At 42.7% G+C, this 14,570-nt stretch overlaps 1 protein-coding gene across 9 annotated transcripts in view; it reads left to right on the forward strand.

Moving 5' to 3' along the window:
- The first annotated feature begins 1,477 nt into the window (after window positions 1-1,477).
- CFAP70 (cilia and flagella associated protein 70) overlaps window positions 1,478-14,570 on the forward strand; it is a 32,953-nt gene continuing 19,860 nt past the window's right edge. Inside the window, exons 1-11 of one of the 9 annotated variants that reach the window (XM_028706193.2) lie at window positions 1,478-1,615; window positions 2,752-2,882; window positions 3,693-3,879; window positions 5,216-5,314; window positions 5,997-6,076; window positions 7,545-7,721; window positions 9,245-9,427; window positions 9,889-9,983; window positions 11,471-11,570; window positions 13,286-13,432; window positions 14,047-14,190. In XM_028706193.2, coding sequence (XP_028562026.2) covers window positions 2,793-2,882; window positions 3,693-3,879; window positions 5,216-5,314; window positions 5,997-6,076; window positions 7,545-7,721; window positions 9,245-9,427; window positions 9,889-9,983; window positions 11,471-11,570; window positions 13,286-13,432; window positions 14,047-14,190 — 1,302 coding nt within the window. In that variant the 5' untranslated portion in view covers window positions 1,478-1,615; window positions 2,752-2,792. Of the gene's footprint in view, window positions 1,689-1,770; window positions 1,947-2,732; window positions 2,883-3,692; window positions 3,880-5,215; window positions 5,315-5,996; window positions 6,077-7,544; window positions 7,722-9,244; window positions 9,428-9,888; window positions 9,984-11,470; window positions 11,571-13,285; window positions 13,433-14,046; window positions 14,191-14,570 lie in introns of those variants that run through there. The other 8 variants (XM_028706192.2, XM_028706196.2, XM_028706195.2 and 5 more) reach the window with 8 other exon arrangements.

Consider the following 14,570-nt stretch of genomic DNA (forward strand, 5'->3'; position numbering starts at 1 on the left):
ACAACCTTTTAACCTAAAGGGTGTGTCTGGTCCTGTCTTTTCGAAAGTCTCAATATGGTGCTGGAGGAGACTCTTGAGAGTCCCATGGACTGCAAGAAGATCCAAACTATCCATTCTGAAGGAAATCAGCCCTGAGTGCTCACTGGAAGGACAGATCCTGAAGCTGAGGCCACCTCATGAGAAGAGAAGACTCCCTGGAAAAGACCCTGATGTTGGGAAAGATGGAGAGCACAAGGAGAAGGGGACGACAGAGGACGAGATGGCTGGATAGTGTTCTTGAAGCTACTAGCATGAGTTTGACCAAACTGCGGGAGGCAGTGGAAGACAGGAGTGCCTGGTGTGCTCTGGTCCATGGGGTCACAAAGAGTCGGACACGAATAAACGACTAAACAACAACAACAACTTCAGCAGATAGCATTTAAGAACACAATAAGAATTTTGCTGGATCAGGCCAAAGGGCCATGTAGACCAGCACACTGTTCTCACAGTGGCCATCTGGATCCCTCTAAGAAGCCATAGCTTCTTTCTTTGTAAGCAATTTGCACCACCATGTGAGGGACATGCTTCTGCTGTTTCTTCCACTGCTGTCTCTTGGCTGGGTTGAAAATCTAACACTGGTAATGCCATCAGTGGCACCTTGTAGTAAAACAGCGGTAAATGGCCAATGTGAATGCCTGACTTTCACCCACCAAATATTAATATGGAAGGGTTATTTTAAAATAGCTGTCAACAAGAGGTTTGGTATGAGGGTTTTTTCTTGTGGGGAGAGATTACCCAGCGATTTAGCTGGGGTAGGTGGGGGAAGACGTGTGTCCAACATTTTTGGTTGCAAGAAGGTACTCATTTGGGCCTCAGAGACTTTCCGATAACAGAAAGTTATATGCCCTCAGAACATATGAAATGATAAGGAACATGCACTTTGTTTTCTTGCGCCTCATCTGATGGTTATAATTCCCTCCACTTATTATTATTCACAAATTTATTGAAGAAGGCAGGTGTTGAGAAAAGAATAAAAAAGGGAAGGAACCCAGAGGGTAAAAACCCAGAAAAACTGTCAGCTCACACTGACAATACAATAACCACCAATGCCCTCAATCTCTGCCTTTTCCCAGCGATTTAGGTATCCAAACAACTGCGTTGGCCCTTTTTTTTCGGGCTGAAAAGGGGTGTTCCAATGTAGCAAGGGCATTAAGGTCTTCAGACCATTGTGTAATAGATTGTGGGTATTTCTCTTTCCAGGCTTCCAAGTATAAGTCTCTTAGCAACCACTACAGCTTGCAAAAAAAAACCACACTTGCTAACTCCCTTTAAATCTAGGGTTCTGTGGGCTTCTGCTGCGCCCAGTAAATGCAACTCTTGTGGTGAAGACACCGCTGGTACAACAGACGCGTGCCCGGGCAGGCTTATTTCTAGACAGGAGGCGGCTGCGAAACCCAGTGAGAACCTTCACTTGCCCACAACAAACATGGCAGCCGGAAGGTCTCGCGAGGCTTCCCCGGGGCGAAGGAACGGAGAAGCGCTCGAGGCGCCCCCGCGTCGCTATGGCGACTTAAGATGCTCCGGCAACCGTCGCTGGGTCTCTGCGCTCTTCTGTTAGCTGCGGGCGGGTGGACAGGTGAGCGCCTCTCATTCCCCGCTGCCCCCGGTTTAGCGCTCGCACCCATTTCCATCCAGTGCAGTGCGTGAAGGTGCTTTGCTTTGATTCCCAAGAGTCGAAAATTTTCCAGTGAAAAGTGAACTTCAGCTTCCCAGGGTTGTATCCATCCAGCGTGAGTCCTGCTTAGAGTAGACCTTAATGTACTTAATGGCTGGCTCAGGCCCATAGATTTCAGGGGGTCTGCTCTGAGTAGACGTTAGTTGGATACAGGGTCAAGATAAGCTGTTTCATCCAAGCATACTTGCAATGGTTTGCATCACGACCCCCTCGACCGCCTTCTCTTAAAAGGGTGTGTGTGTGTTTTTTAAAAAAGAAATCGGTTTAATGTTTATTTATGTTATTTAACATCGCTTTTTGCACACACCAGCCCTGCAGCAGTAATTGACATATTGCTGCCTGAGGCAGAGCAACAAATGATGTATTTATCACTCAAGTCCAAGTGCTTAGTACTCAAGGCCAGGCAAGTTATTTTGGCACCTAAGACAGAAAATCTCATAAGTGCGGTGGGGGACGGACACAACACTATAATACATACAAATTAGGGCTGCAATACTGTTACTTGGAAGTAACTTACTGAGATGGCCGTTCGCAGTAACTTACTGAGATGGCCGTTACTGAGATCGCATTGTTGACTTTCAAAAAGGAAGTGATCTGAGAATGTTGGAGACTTATTGCAGCAATCAGCTGCAGGGTTATATTGTGCTATATTACTGCATTTTTGTGCTGTATATTTTATTAGTTTTCTATCCCTGCCTTTTCTCCAATGGTACATCCCTCCTCTTTAGCTTCAGAACAACACTGCAAGTTAGGTGACATTCAAAAAAAGTTGAGTAGCCCAAGGTCACTCTGTGAGCTTCAAGGCTGAGTGGGGATTTGAACTGGGATCTTCCTGGTCCTATTCTGACACTCTAGCCATCACATAACACTTTGTTCTATACTACTCTGCATTTCCTAGCCTACCTTGCAAGGTTGTTGTTGTTGGAATGGTAAAATTGGGTAGAAACCAAAGTATATCAGCTTGATCCCCTTGGAGGAAAGGCAAGATATATATAAATGATAGTTCATGTTCCTCTTTCTTTTCTTCTTTTCTTTAGCTGTATAGACACCTCTATTCACCAGCAGATTCTTCCTTCTAATGGCTGTCTCACCTTCCTTTTTGCATCCCGAGGTGCCGGAAAGATGTGCCAAACTAGTGAACATCACAGTACTGGATGGACACGACTTGGTAAATTTTCCTTTTGAGACAATTTTTATTTATTTTGAGTTCGGTATTTTATTTTGTATAGTACCACCACATTTATTTCACAATATTTATGTACCATTTGATTGTAAAACAAAAGAAAACATCAAGGCAGTTTAAATAAAGAATGAAATAATAAAATTATCAGTAATAAAAAAGATTTAAAAACAACAATTTCAAACAGTTTTTCAAAAAAATTAAAATCACTGATAAGGTCCAAATCAGATTAAAGCACATATCAGCATTCTACATGTCTTGATTGGCTTGCCTAAACAAACATGCTTTTAGCAACTGCCAAAAAGAGTGATGATGTCAATTGGCAGGGAGTTCCAAAGTGTAGGTGCTCCCTTCCGCACTCTATCAGTATTATTAGGTGCTGCACATAAATGAAAAATAAAACAAGTCATGCTCAAAAGTTTAAAGCTAAAGACAAGACCACTCAGATTAGGGTGGCAAAGAAAGACACATGCTTATATTTCTCTCTAATGTTTTTGAATCTCAAATTTGGTCCACCTTTCAAGTTAGGTTTGGTCTAGAACAGGGGTGGTGGTCCCCCAGACCCTTTGGGGGGGTCCATAGCCTCCTTCCCTGGACTTCTCCAACCCTCCTTGAGTGTTTTTGCCTAGCTGGAATATGTCCTTAAAGTGAAATAATTCCTCTTGCTTGCTTAAATGAATGGAGAGAGGCATACAGGCATATGGAGAAGAAGGAGTGTGTGATCTTGTTCAGGTGGTGTGATACTTGAATCTGTCCCATACAAAAAAGACTGAGTGACACCACCTCCCTGTTTGATAGAAAGGTGTCAAAGGAGATGGGCCAGTTACCTTTGTGCGTACCGAATACAATGGCATCGTCCTTGGTGACTCCGCAAAAGTGGAAAGTTCAGCAGAAGGAACTGCAAAATATAATTTCACTACCACCTTTGACTGCCAGCCTGAAGGGCCACACAGCCTGGATGACATTGCACACAAACCTTTGCTATGTGAGTAAGAGTGTTCCTCCCTTCCTTGTTTCCCCATTTTAAACAGATGCTTCTGAATTGACAGTCACTTAGTCCTTTAGAAATTGGGAAAGCAGAGATTGGTTTTGTTCTTTGATTATTTCAAAGGAAACATTGTATCCTGTGCATATTTCATCCACTAGAACAGGCCTGCAATAACTACCCTCAAAGCACTTTTGTTCCTTAATCTTAATAATCTGGTTGGCCACTGTGAGAACAGAGTGCTGGACTAGATGGGCCACTGGCCTGATCAGCAAGCTCTTTTTATGTTCTTAGAATCTTTATAGCAAGCAGAGCTCTTTTGCAGCCAGAACATGCCGGAACTCAGTTCTGCCACCTCTCAGGTGGGTGCCATTGCCATTATAAGAGAACAAAGGAGGCACTCGTGGTGAGTTCTGATACCTCTTTTTCTAGAAAAATAGCACTGATAGCAATGAGAGAAGTAGGGCTTGTCAAATACTATCGAGTGAGTTTGTGAGTGAAATGAATTTTGAACTTTGTTTTGTAGCTCCCATGTCACACTATTTCTGTATTGTTAAAGTTTTATTAAACCAACCTTGGTTATAGCTCGTGGTTTATAGAGAGAGAGCTAAACGGTGAGCCCAGGTACAGAAAATTTGGTAAGTCAAACTGTGACTTACTGCAGTGAAGCACCAAAACATTTAGGGAAGAGCAGAGTGGCTGGGATCTTCTCTCCAGGATCCCACATGTTTGCACCAAGTCATGGCCTGGCTTAGCAATGCTTGAAAACATGGGCCATGAATTACGAAGCTGGCTTGTTCAGTTAACTATTGTTGAAATTAAACACATATTGTAAAAACAGACAGCACCTCCTTCAGTAATCTATCCCTTCAACATGGTCAGGGTATTGTAATGTAACACATGCCTGCTCATTTTCTTGATATTGGTTTGAATGATTTCTCAAAAATGTGATGCTTTTGAAATTATGGACAGGATCCCTGTTTGGACAGCTAAGTGGGAGATGCAGGGCTGAGCTACTTAGATATGTGATTTTTCAATGGCCAAATTACAGGATGGGTTTTTATTTTTGTGCCTAGCTTAGGGAACCCCTGGACCCTGGAAAGGCATGCCAGAGAGAGTTAAACTAGGGTCATTCAAATGATCAGGGGCAGTAGTTTTCTGCACGTCCCTAGGATTTCGGAGAAGCCTAATGATTCTTGAGAAGTTCTTCAGTAAGATGATGGTAGGGATAGCAGCCATTTTTAAAAGAGCAAGCATCCCACTTCCATACTGCTGGGTGCTTCTGCATCACAGATGTTTAAGGAATGTTATCAAATCTTATGTTTGGTATTCCCAGTCACTGTGACAGAAGTCTTACCAAAGGAGAAGAAGCAGAAGGAAGAGAAGACCATGACCCTTGGTCAAGCTGTGATGGACCTTCTACCTTTACTGGAAGGTTAGTGATAGAATTCATCCTTGGTTTGCTTTATCCCTTTCCTTGGAATTCACACTATGGAAGTTATACAGTGGTCTAGTTCGCACTTAACACTAAGCCATGGCTTGCTTAGTTTAAACGTGGCTTGTTTGATTGTGCAAACTCAGTCCTGTGGCTTGACCAAGAGCAGCTGGTGTAGTATGTGGGTTGGTGGGTCTGGACAGTGTGGGGTGGGGTGGTGGTTGAGGTCCGGCTGTGTGGGCAGGCTGGTGGAGCCAATCTGGTGCTGTTACTGGTGCACATGCACAACCCTCCCATTGCCCAAACACTGGCATATCCCATACAGGTAAGCGGCTGTTGGCAGGAGGGCAGCTCCACATCTTTGCCCTACCACACTGACTGCTCCAGAGCTTAACTATGCTTGGTTTGTTCCCAACAACCCATGATTACAAGCCATGGTTTGTTGGCTGCTTACCAACCATGGCTTGTTCTGGCGTTGGCTTTTTATTATCTATGAACCCATCTTGGTTTGTTAACCATGGCTCATTTGCCTGCTCCATCCCAGATTCTTGCCAGCCTACAGAGCAGCGTGGCAAGAGCAGTTGCGTTTCCTGGTGCTTTCCCAAAAAACTTCCTTTTAATACTGCTTGGCCACACCATCATTTGTGATTCCCCTCCAAAAATTATTTCTCTTTCTCTGCAGGACTCTGTGAATTTAGTGCAACACTTCCACTGTACCCTGTGCTTGGCTCTCCCCTGGAGACCCTCCGGCCAGATGCCAAGGTATTTAAAAAAATAATGATAGAGGCATTTCTTCAAAGGAACTGTATGCATCAACATAACTTCAATATCTCTGGCTTCAAAATATTGGTGGTTAGCACTTCAATCCTAACACACATTATTTTATTTAAATTGTTTCTATCCTGCCTTTTTGCCTGGCTATATGTTTCCAGCTTAAACTTAATATATAATAAATGTAAGGTTTTCTTTTTAAACGTAAGACAGTTGACTGAAAAATATACTCTGTTCCAACTGCTGCTCTCCAAGGGTTGTTTAGTGAGATGTGGAAATCCACACACCCCCAACCCCCTATTTCATTTTTGTGCTTGAAATAAGCACCACCTCGTGGTTTATTTGCTTATTAGTGTGTGTGCAGTGCTCATCATTCAAAGCATTTTTATCCAGCTTTAAAGCAAAAATCTTTTAAAAATTACTCCCAAAAGTGTCAGTGACAAGTAAGGATGGGGAGAAATTTGGTTCAGTTCACACTTAAAGGAGGATCTACCTAATTTGCGCTTGCTGAAACAATATGCAAACTGAAACACAGCCATCCTTCAAATTCACACTTTTCTGATTTCTGCAGTGCATTGTCCAACTACAATAATGATATACTACAGTAAAGTGTACATACAAATGCATATATTGCTAAAAATAACATACAAGAACGCATTATATTATGGGAAACAGTTTTGCAAAAATGTGTATATTTGGGGAAACTGCATAGAAAAATATATTACAAAAATTTTCCACTAAAATGCTGATGAGGTCCTGTATTTGTTTTAAATTCCAAGCAGATGTAGAGAACTGAAGACTGGGAAAATGAGAACTGAGAGATTTCACCCATCCTTATTGATAAGATAGTCCCTGCCCCCAAACTCACAGTCTAAAAGACACAACACAGAGGGAAAAGGAACTTAGAGACAGGAGAGAAAAAGCAAACTAATGTGTTGTTTCTTATCTGAATTATTGCCCAGAATTCTCTTGGGCAACTGGATTGTCTGCAGCTCCTGCCTTGGAAGCATGGGCTGGTTCATCCATGAACCCTCATCATGGGTGGGCTACAGGAGCCCCCACAATGACTGTCTTTGGCACCAGCCACCTCTCAAGCTTCCTTCTCCTGAGTCGGGGGAATAGACCCAACAATCTCTCTCCACATCCATTTTTCTCAGTTGCTGTCTAGGTGGAGTGGAAGTGGGTAGGAGGGAAATATCCTAATGACTGGATTTAGCAGAGAGACCTGGCCCAGCTGGATCACACTCATCTAAAAATGACTGTTTTCTGCTCAGCTGTTTTCTAAGGATTTTATTGACACCACTGACGTAAAACTGATACAGCCATCATTCCATCTTCCTGATGAACTCTGAAAATCCCCAGGATCCCTTGAGGAACACCATGGCAATTTGAACCTGCATAAAAGCAATATACAAGTTTATAGTGCTGGCATACCCCAAACCTGACCTTGTTTTTGTAGTGTGTCATCAACGTAACAGTATCTGTGCAGGAGAGTCTGCTGTCCCAATGGCAGCTGTCCGAGGGCAATCTCCTTAGAGTGACTGTCGAAGGTGTTTATTCAGTCCCTGAAACGTTCCTGCCCACTGGGCCCCCACAGAACTATATGATCGGCTTGCAAGTGCCTGCTGTTGGCGAGGTGAGTCCTGGTGGGATCCTGAACTCTTGTCTTTAATGTGCTCTTGCTCATTCTTCTCTTACTGTAGTCACAGGGTGCTGTGATTGGTGTGACTAGTTAGTAATAGCCAATAAGACCTCCGGGGGCAGCTGGAGCTTCCAGGAGGCTGCAGAAGAGGATTCAACATCACTCCCCCACCCCCCAGTTCCCTTTTGCTGCTGTTAGTCTCCTCTGAGGAGCAATGGGGGAGCCAGCTGTCAGTCTTCTAGTCTGGTGAGAAGACCAATCCCCTCTGAACTGTATTTAAGCCTGGCTTCCGAGCCTTCTTAGAATAAGACCCGCACAATCACTAGAATTTTATTGCCTGTTAAGTTTCTTTTTTTGCTTTGTACATGAGTCTATATTAATTATTTTTTTAATAATTGAATTTATTCTCTGTCTACTAAATAATTGATTTTTCTTTCTTTCTTTGTATTTATAAAATGTTTTTATAAACCTTTCTTTCTGCAATCTCCATCCTGCAATGTTGTGTATTTGATAATAAATGGATGTCCATTGTAAACTGCTTTGGACACAGCTTACTGTGAAAAGGTGGCATATAAATGAAGTAAATCAATTAACTGAGGTAAAAACCAGAGCCTTCTCGCTCCAATTGTAAGATACTATATTTCTAAGTAGTTAGTTACATAATTGATTCTATAATTAATTATGATAGTTTTGGGCATAGTGGATAGCAAGATGAAGAATGTAGATTTGGGTGGACACAGGACAGGAGCAGAGAAAAGGATGGAAATCACTGTCTCCTTACATCCATATGCATGGTACACTTAATGCAGAGTGCAGTACACTTAACACATGGTACTGTGCATTCTCTACCCCTCAGCGTTTGTTCCCTAAGATGGCTGCCTCACCCCGTCTAATGGTAGGGCCAGCCCTGTGAATTCAGATCCATACACCACATGATAGATGTGGAGGTGGCAAACCATCCCCTGCCTCTGCCCCTGGAATTGTTGTGTGGCCTTCAGCAAGTCACTGACTCATTCCTTGAACAAGCCTCAGGTTTAATGGTGGTCCCCTGTTTGGATCTGGAGAGCAAGTGCAAGTCATAGTTTGTCAGTATGGATGTGATGGTAGGCTGTGGTATACTGTGAAGCAAGAACTCAGAGGGGAAATTGGAGCCTGTGAGGGATGAAGGATCAGGGAGGAGGAAGAATGTGAGCCTGAGGTTTGCTCATGTGATGCCAAATTGGGGTTTTGTGTTAGAAACACGCTGAGCCACTGTTTTTCCACCTCCCTTGTAAAATTTGGAAAATAGTGGCCTGTCTCATACGAGCTATTTGGGGGATGCCACAGTGGAAACTTAAAAGGCACTTTGCAAATTAAAAGACCTATATAAATCATTCTTAGTCCTCTCTTTTGTAACTGTATTGGGGTGTTTATTAGAGTGTGTCTGTACCCCATTTGTATCCACGCCACTCTATACTATACTGCATATGTGTGTGTGTTACTTTGCTGATTACGTGAATCCTTTATGATCATTCCAGAAAGAATGCCCCTTCCTGTTCAAGAATGGAGTACTGAAGTTTGGTGGTGAGAAAGAACCATTACCCCGGCCCAAAAAGTGGCCGGTCACCAACATCTTAGCACCAGGGGGGCAGAATATCCCAGACTCCTTTATCGTTGGTGGTGCTTACGAGGAGGAGGATGGAGAGCTGAACACACTGGAGGTGACTTTGAAAGAAAGAGCTGGGACAGATATAACCAGAGTAGCTATTTAGAATCATAAAAATGTGATAATTGCTGGGATAAGTCCAGCCACTGCCTAGTTTTTCCTGAAACCTTGTCTTTTCGTACTGGAGAGCCAACAGAGAGTATAATAGCCAGAAATGAATGCGATGACTTACACTTCTAAGTCTAATGTGCAAAATAAGCATAGGAAGCGTCAGAAGGATGGTGTTCGGAGAGAAGCATCTTCCGAGATATGTTTGCTTCCACTCATTCTCCACACTAGAATGTACTTTGCCCATTCTCTCCCATCCCCCCAAATTTGTTTCTAATGCCACCATTGAAAATAAGCACTAATTTATATAGTGACGGAAATGAGGGTTTCCTGCTGCAGAATTTATCGTTTTCTTTACATGGTGATTTCTAGAGCTTCTAAATGGTTCTTTTCTTCCTTTCTTTTTAGGATAGAGATCTCAGGATCCAGGCAGAAACTGTTAAAAAACGAATTATCTGGGACTTGGAAAGGCGCTGCTACTTAGATCCTCCTGCTGTGATCTGGTGAGAAAACATAGGCCTTTCTCCATGGGCTCATAACTTACATAGAGTGGCCCAAAGGAACTAGATGAGGCCTACTGCAATATAGTGGCTAATAGCAAAGAACTGGCAATCTTGTGAGAGAGAACTTCAGACACTATTGGGTGGCCGAGATCTGACTGGCCTTGGCCTGCTGTAGAAAAGTTATTATGATAGTTACTGAGATAAAGCTCTATATCAATGCTAAGTAAGTGTTAATGGAAGGGCCAGAGCTCAGTGGCAGAGCATCCTCTTTGCATGCAGAAGGTCCCTGGTTCAATACCTGAGCATCTCCTAGTAGGACTGGGAGAGACTTCCTGCCTGAAACCTGCTGCCAGTCAGCATAGACAAAACAGAACTGGAAGGACCAATGGTTTTACTCAGTAAAAGGCACCCTCCTACATACCTGTGTGCATCTCTGGCTTGGTTTGCAGTGGTGTCTGTGGCACGTCAGATTATTAGTAATAGTATCATAACATTTATATTTTGCCTTTGCTTCAAGGAAATCAGGGTGTTAAGCATGGCCCCCTCACCCCATTTTATCTTCATAACAACCTTGTGGGGTAGGTTAGACACAGAGAGAAAGTGTCCAGCCCACTGAACCTCTGGGGAGGGCTGTGGGAATATAAACCTGGGTTTTCCCCATTCCTAGTCCTAAATAGGCAACCGTACTGGCTGCCAGTGACTGCAGGGGTGCAAACAATCCATGCATTCTGCAAAGCAAATAGGAATAACCATAATGGTGAGCAAGTGACATGTAGCTTGAATTTCTGGTACTGAACAGAAAGCGGCTACTGCTCTGTGTCTGCTTCTCTATGATGCAAACCCTCTACACCTGGCATTAGCAGTGAGAGTGGCCACTGTTATGTACTGAAGTTCTCACCCTGGGCCAGCAGGAGGATACTGTAGATAGTTATGCAAATGAAGGATCGAAAGTGACGTTCAGTGATTGGATAGTTTTAGAAAATGGCAACAGTTACATTGTTCTGGAGCTCTATATAAGCAGGCTGACTGAGCTCCTCAGTTCAGTTCTGTGACAGCTTACAAATAAAGAGCTGCTTTGGAGAAATCGCTGTGTCGTCTGCTATGTCTACCCACTATTCAATAGCCACAAAATTTAGAGCCAAACCAGAAGTGTCAGTCACGACTCCATTACTTGACTGTGACTGCTGGCTGACACGCATGTTTTCTGAGCCAAGATGTATGGTATAGCCACATTTTCAGGTGTATTCATACCATTGGTGGCCATTTTGTTCATTGATACAAAAGACTAATTGGTGTTTCATCTTCATTATATTCTATATTTTCCTCCCGACAGCTTTGTGAGGTAGATTAGGCTGACAGATGGTGAATTCAGGGGCAAGTGGGAATTTGAACCACAGTCTCCCAAATCCTGGTCCAGCACTCTAACCATTACATCACGCTGGTCTAGAATAATTATTGTTTTCTGCCTGTCTTTCTCTATGCCACAGTTTTCGAAAGCGGATTGCAGATTGTCGGTACTGGCCTGTGGAGATGACCAGAGTGCCTGTGGTCACTTCCACCAAAACAAAAGGTGGAAAAGGAGACAAGGTAAAGTACCTGTTATGCTTAAGCATGAAAGGTGAGAACAAGTGGGTGCTTAAATGTTGCCTTGATTCATTTGCTAGAGGTAGTATGCCTGGGGAAACTCTGCAGCTTAATGAAGAAGTTCAGCCTTCCAGAGGAGAGTCAGTCATGAACCAAGTGTGGACTTTGGTTGGCATTAATGGAGGCAGAATGTGTGCGTATTAGAGACCTGAATCATGTATACACATTATTATTATTTTATATTTTGCATTACCCAGAGAAACACAAAAAGGTTTCAAAGCAAAAGAAGAGCATTCGTATAATTAAAAGTGTTTAATCATACTGGTAGAGCCCTCAGGGATGCTACGAGTCATTGCCCTATCTCTTTTGTTGTTACTTGCCTGGATGTGTTCTTGAGACAAAAATGAGCTCTGCTTATTGATCAGTTGGTTTTTCTTTATTATTTTTTTTAAAAGATATTTATTAGAGTTTAACAAATAGAGAAAAAAGAAAAACAAACAATGAAAGGTAAGAAGAAAAGAAAAAATACAGTAGTAAAAAACAACAACAGTACATCAAAACATTAAAAAACAAAAAAAAACATTTAAAAAGCAAAAACATTTAAAAAAGAAAATAGAAAAAAAAGAACCAGTATTTTCATATCCTTATCTTTCATTTGCTTATTTCCTTGACTTCCTCTCACCTCCCTTTTTTGTATTCTAGTTCAATTAGTTGTTTCAGCAGGTCCTTTCCCTCTTTCTCAAATTTAATTCCATAATTTGTCTTAACACAATTTGGCCTTGAATTTTACATCTTTACCCATTATCAATCTATTCTTACCTCAATTTTTATTAAATAATTTATCTTAACAGTCTAACCTATTAATTAACTCAGCAGATCCTTTTCATCTTTCACCATATTCTGTTATTCAATTTGCCTTAATTTATTTAACCTTATCTTACCATAAAATACCTTAGAGCTTAAAACTTAATACTTATTTATACATAACTCCTTATATCATTTCTACTAAAGCCAAACAGTTTCATTCCAACATTTTGCCTAATATTCATTAATTTTACACTAATTCCCAAAATAAAAATTTTTCTTTATGAACTTTCTTCCAATCTTCATCCAACGTCTCTTTTTCCTGGTCTCAGGTTATGTCAGTCCTTACTGTCCATTCCATCTAGTCCATCAACCTGGTAATCTTATGTCCGAGGCTCTTAAGTCTTTTCCATGTCCCTTCTTTATTACCCCTGCAAGAGGCTGGTTGCCTTTTTGTTCCTTGTCTCAGGGAGGCTCAGCTGGAAGTTCCTTTCTTTGCCAGGACTTCATGCCATAGTGCTGCCTAAAACCTTTTCTTGAAAGCAAGGCCTTGTCCCACTTGCTTGGGCTTTCACCCAGCATACATTTGAGAACACTTATACCCATCTGCTCCATGATTATCTCCGAGATCATTTTGATCACTTGCCTCCTGTTATGAACTCCCTTCCTTGCAGACTCTCCGAAGTCCAAACCTGAGCACCTTTCACAAGCCCTGTGAAGCTTGCATATTTCAGGATGACTTTCAGTGCTCAGAGCTGAGTCAGCAAATAATGGGGAAAGTTCTGGGAATTTGCTGAAAGGTTCTTCTGTTTTGTTGCTGTGATTCTGTTCCCTCTTTGCTTTGCCTGCTTGCTGTGAGCTTTCAGGACTATAAGATTGAGGTGATCTATAAATCTCTGTTTTTCAATTTCCAGGGAGGAGGAGGTGGCGGAGAAGAAGAGCAGATTTCCTTTCATGGTGTGGCTTACATCAACGCAGTGCCTTTGCTCTATCCTGGGGTGAAGCGGATCCGGGGTGCATTCCGGGTCTACCCTTATCTTGACAATGAGGTGTTTGAAAAGGTAAGAACCTGCACTAAGTGGCCTGCCTTTCACTTGATGCTCTTGCCAGGGGTCTCAGCAAGTGAGGTGAGTCTCCCATGCCTGAACAGGAGAAAAGAGGAAAGGCTTGAGCCTATCCCAGGATATATCTTGATGGAGCTAGGAATACCACGCTGAAGACAGATGTAATATTTCAAATATTTAAGGCACTAAGATTACGGAGTTGCAAACATAGCCCCCCCCCCCAACCTATGTTAGAATATCTGGTCAAAAAGGGGAAGACAAGAGCCAACTGGTTGCCTGAGAGCAGTTACTACATGCCATAGGCAAACAGGTGAAGTGGCTGTTTATAAGCCTGTCATATTGAAAGAGGAATTGCAGCGAGTTCTTCACCCATGGTGTGAGACCAGCTTCTGCCAAGACACTAAGTCAGTCTTCAGTCCTGTCAGTCTTCCTTCCTATTATTTTTAAAAGGGAACATTTTCAGACAGTAGCCAAACTCTCTCAGGGACTGCAGTGGAGAGGAGAGGTATCTTGCCGGTGTTGTGTGCATTAGCTGATCAGGTAGATTGGGGGGGTGGGGGAGCTTGAACAAAATGCAGACAGTAGACCCCTTTCCTTCTCTCTTGTTTCAGACGAAGTGTCTCTTCAGTCTTTTCCGTGACATCGGCCACCAGACAGCCCTAAATAAATTAGGGCTGCTCACCCCACATACCAAAGGTATCCTTGGGAAGACTACAAAGGAAGACAGGCCCACTAAAGAGGTCGTAATGAGAAAGGTGAATGTGGAGAGAAAGTCCTGGTGAAATTCCTGATGCGTTTGAAAACAAAAAAGTTACTTGGCAAGGAGGGCAAACAGCAATGAGGGGATAGTGCTTTGCATAACAAGAGCTGGGAATCTTTGGCCCTCCAGATGAAGCGGAACTTTGCATCCGCTTCAGCAAGGATGTTCAGTGGCTAGGTATGATGGCAGCTGTTGTTCAGCAACATCTGGAGAACCAAAGTTCCCACCTAGAAGCCTCCTATATAACCACTGTAAATACCGCATCCCAAAATGACTGTGGAATCATGGATAATTAATGGGGAGAACACCCCGTGTCTGTTCCTGAGGGCCAAGTCAAAGCAGCACCAGGCCTGTAACAGCTGCAGTGTTTTCATT

Source organism: Podarcis muralis, chromosome 14 (assembly GCF_964188315.1).
Source record: "Podarcis muralis chromosome 14, rPodMur119.hap1.1, whole genome shotgun sequence".
Lineage (NCBI taxonomy): Eukaryota > Metazoa > Chordata > Lepidosauria > Squamata > Lacertidae > Podarcis > Podarcis muralis.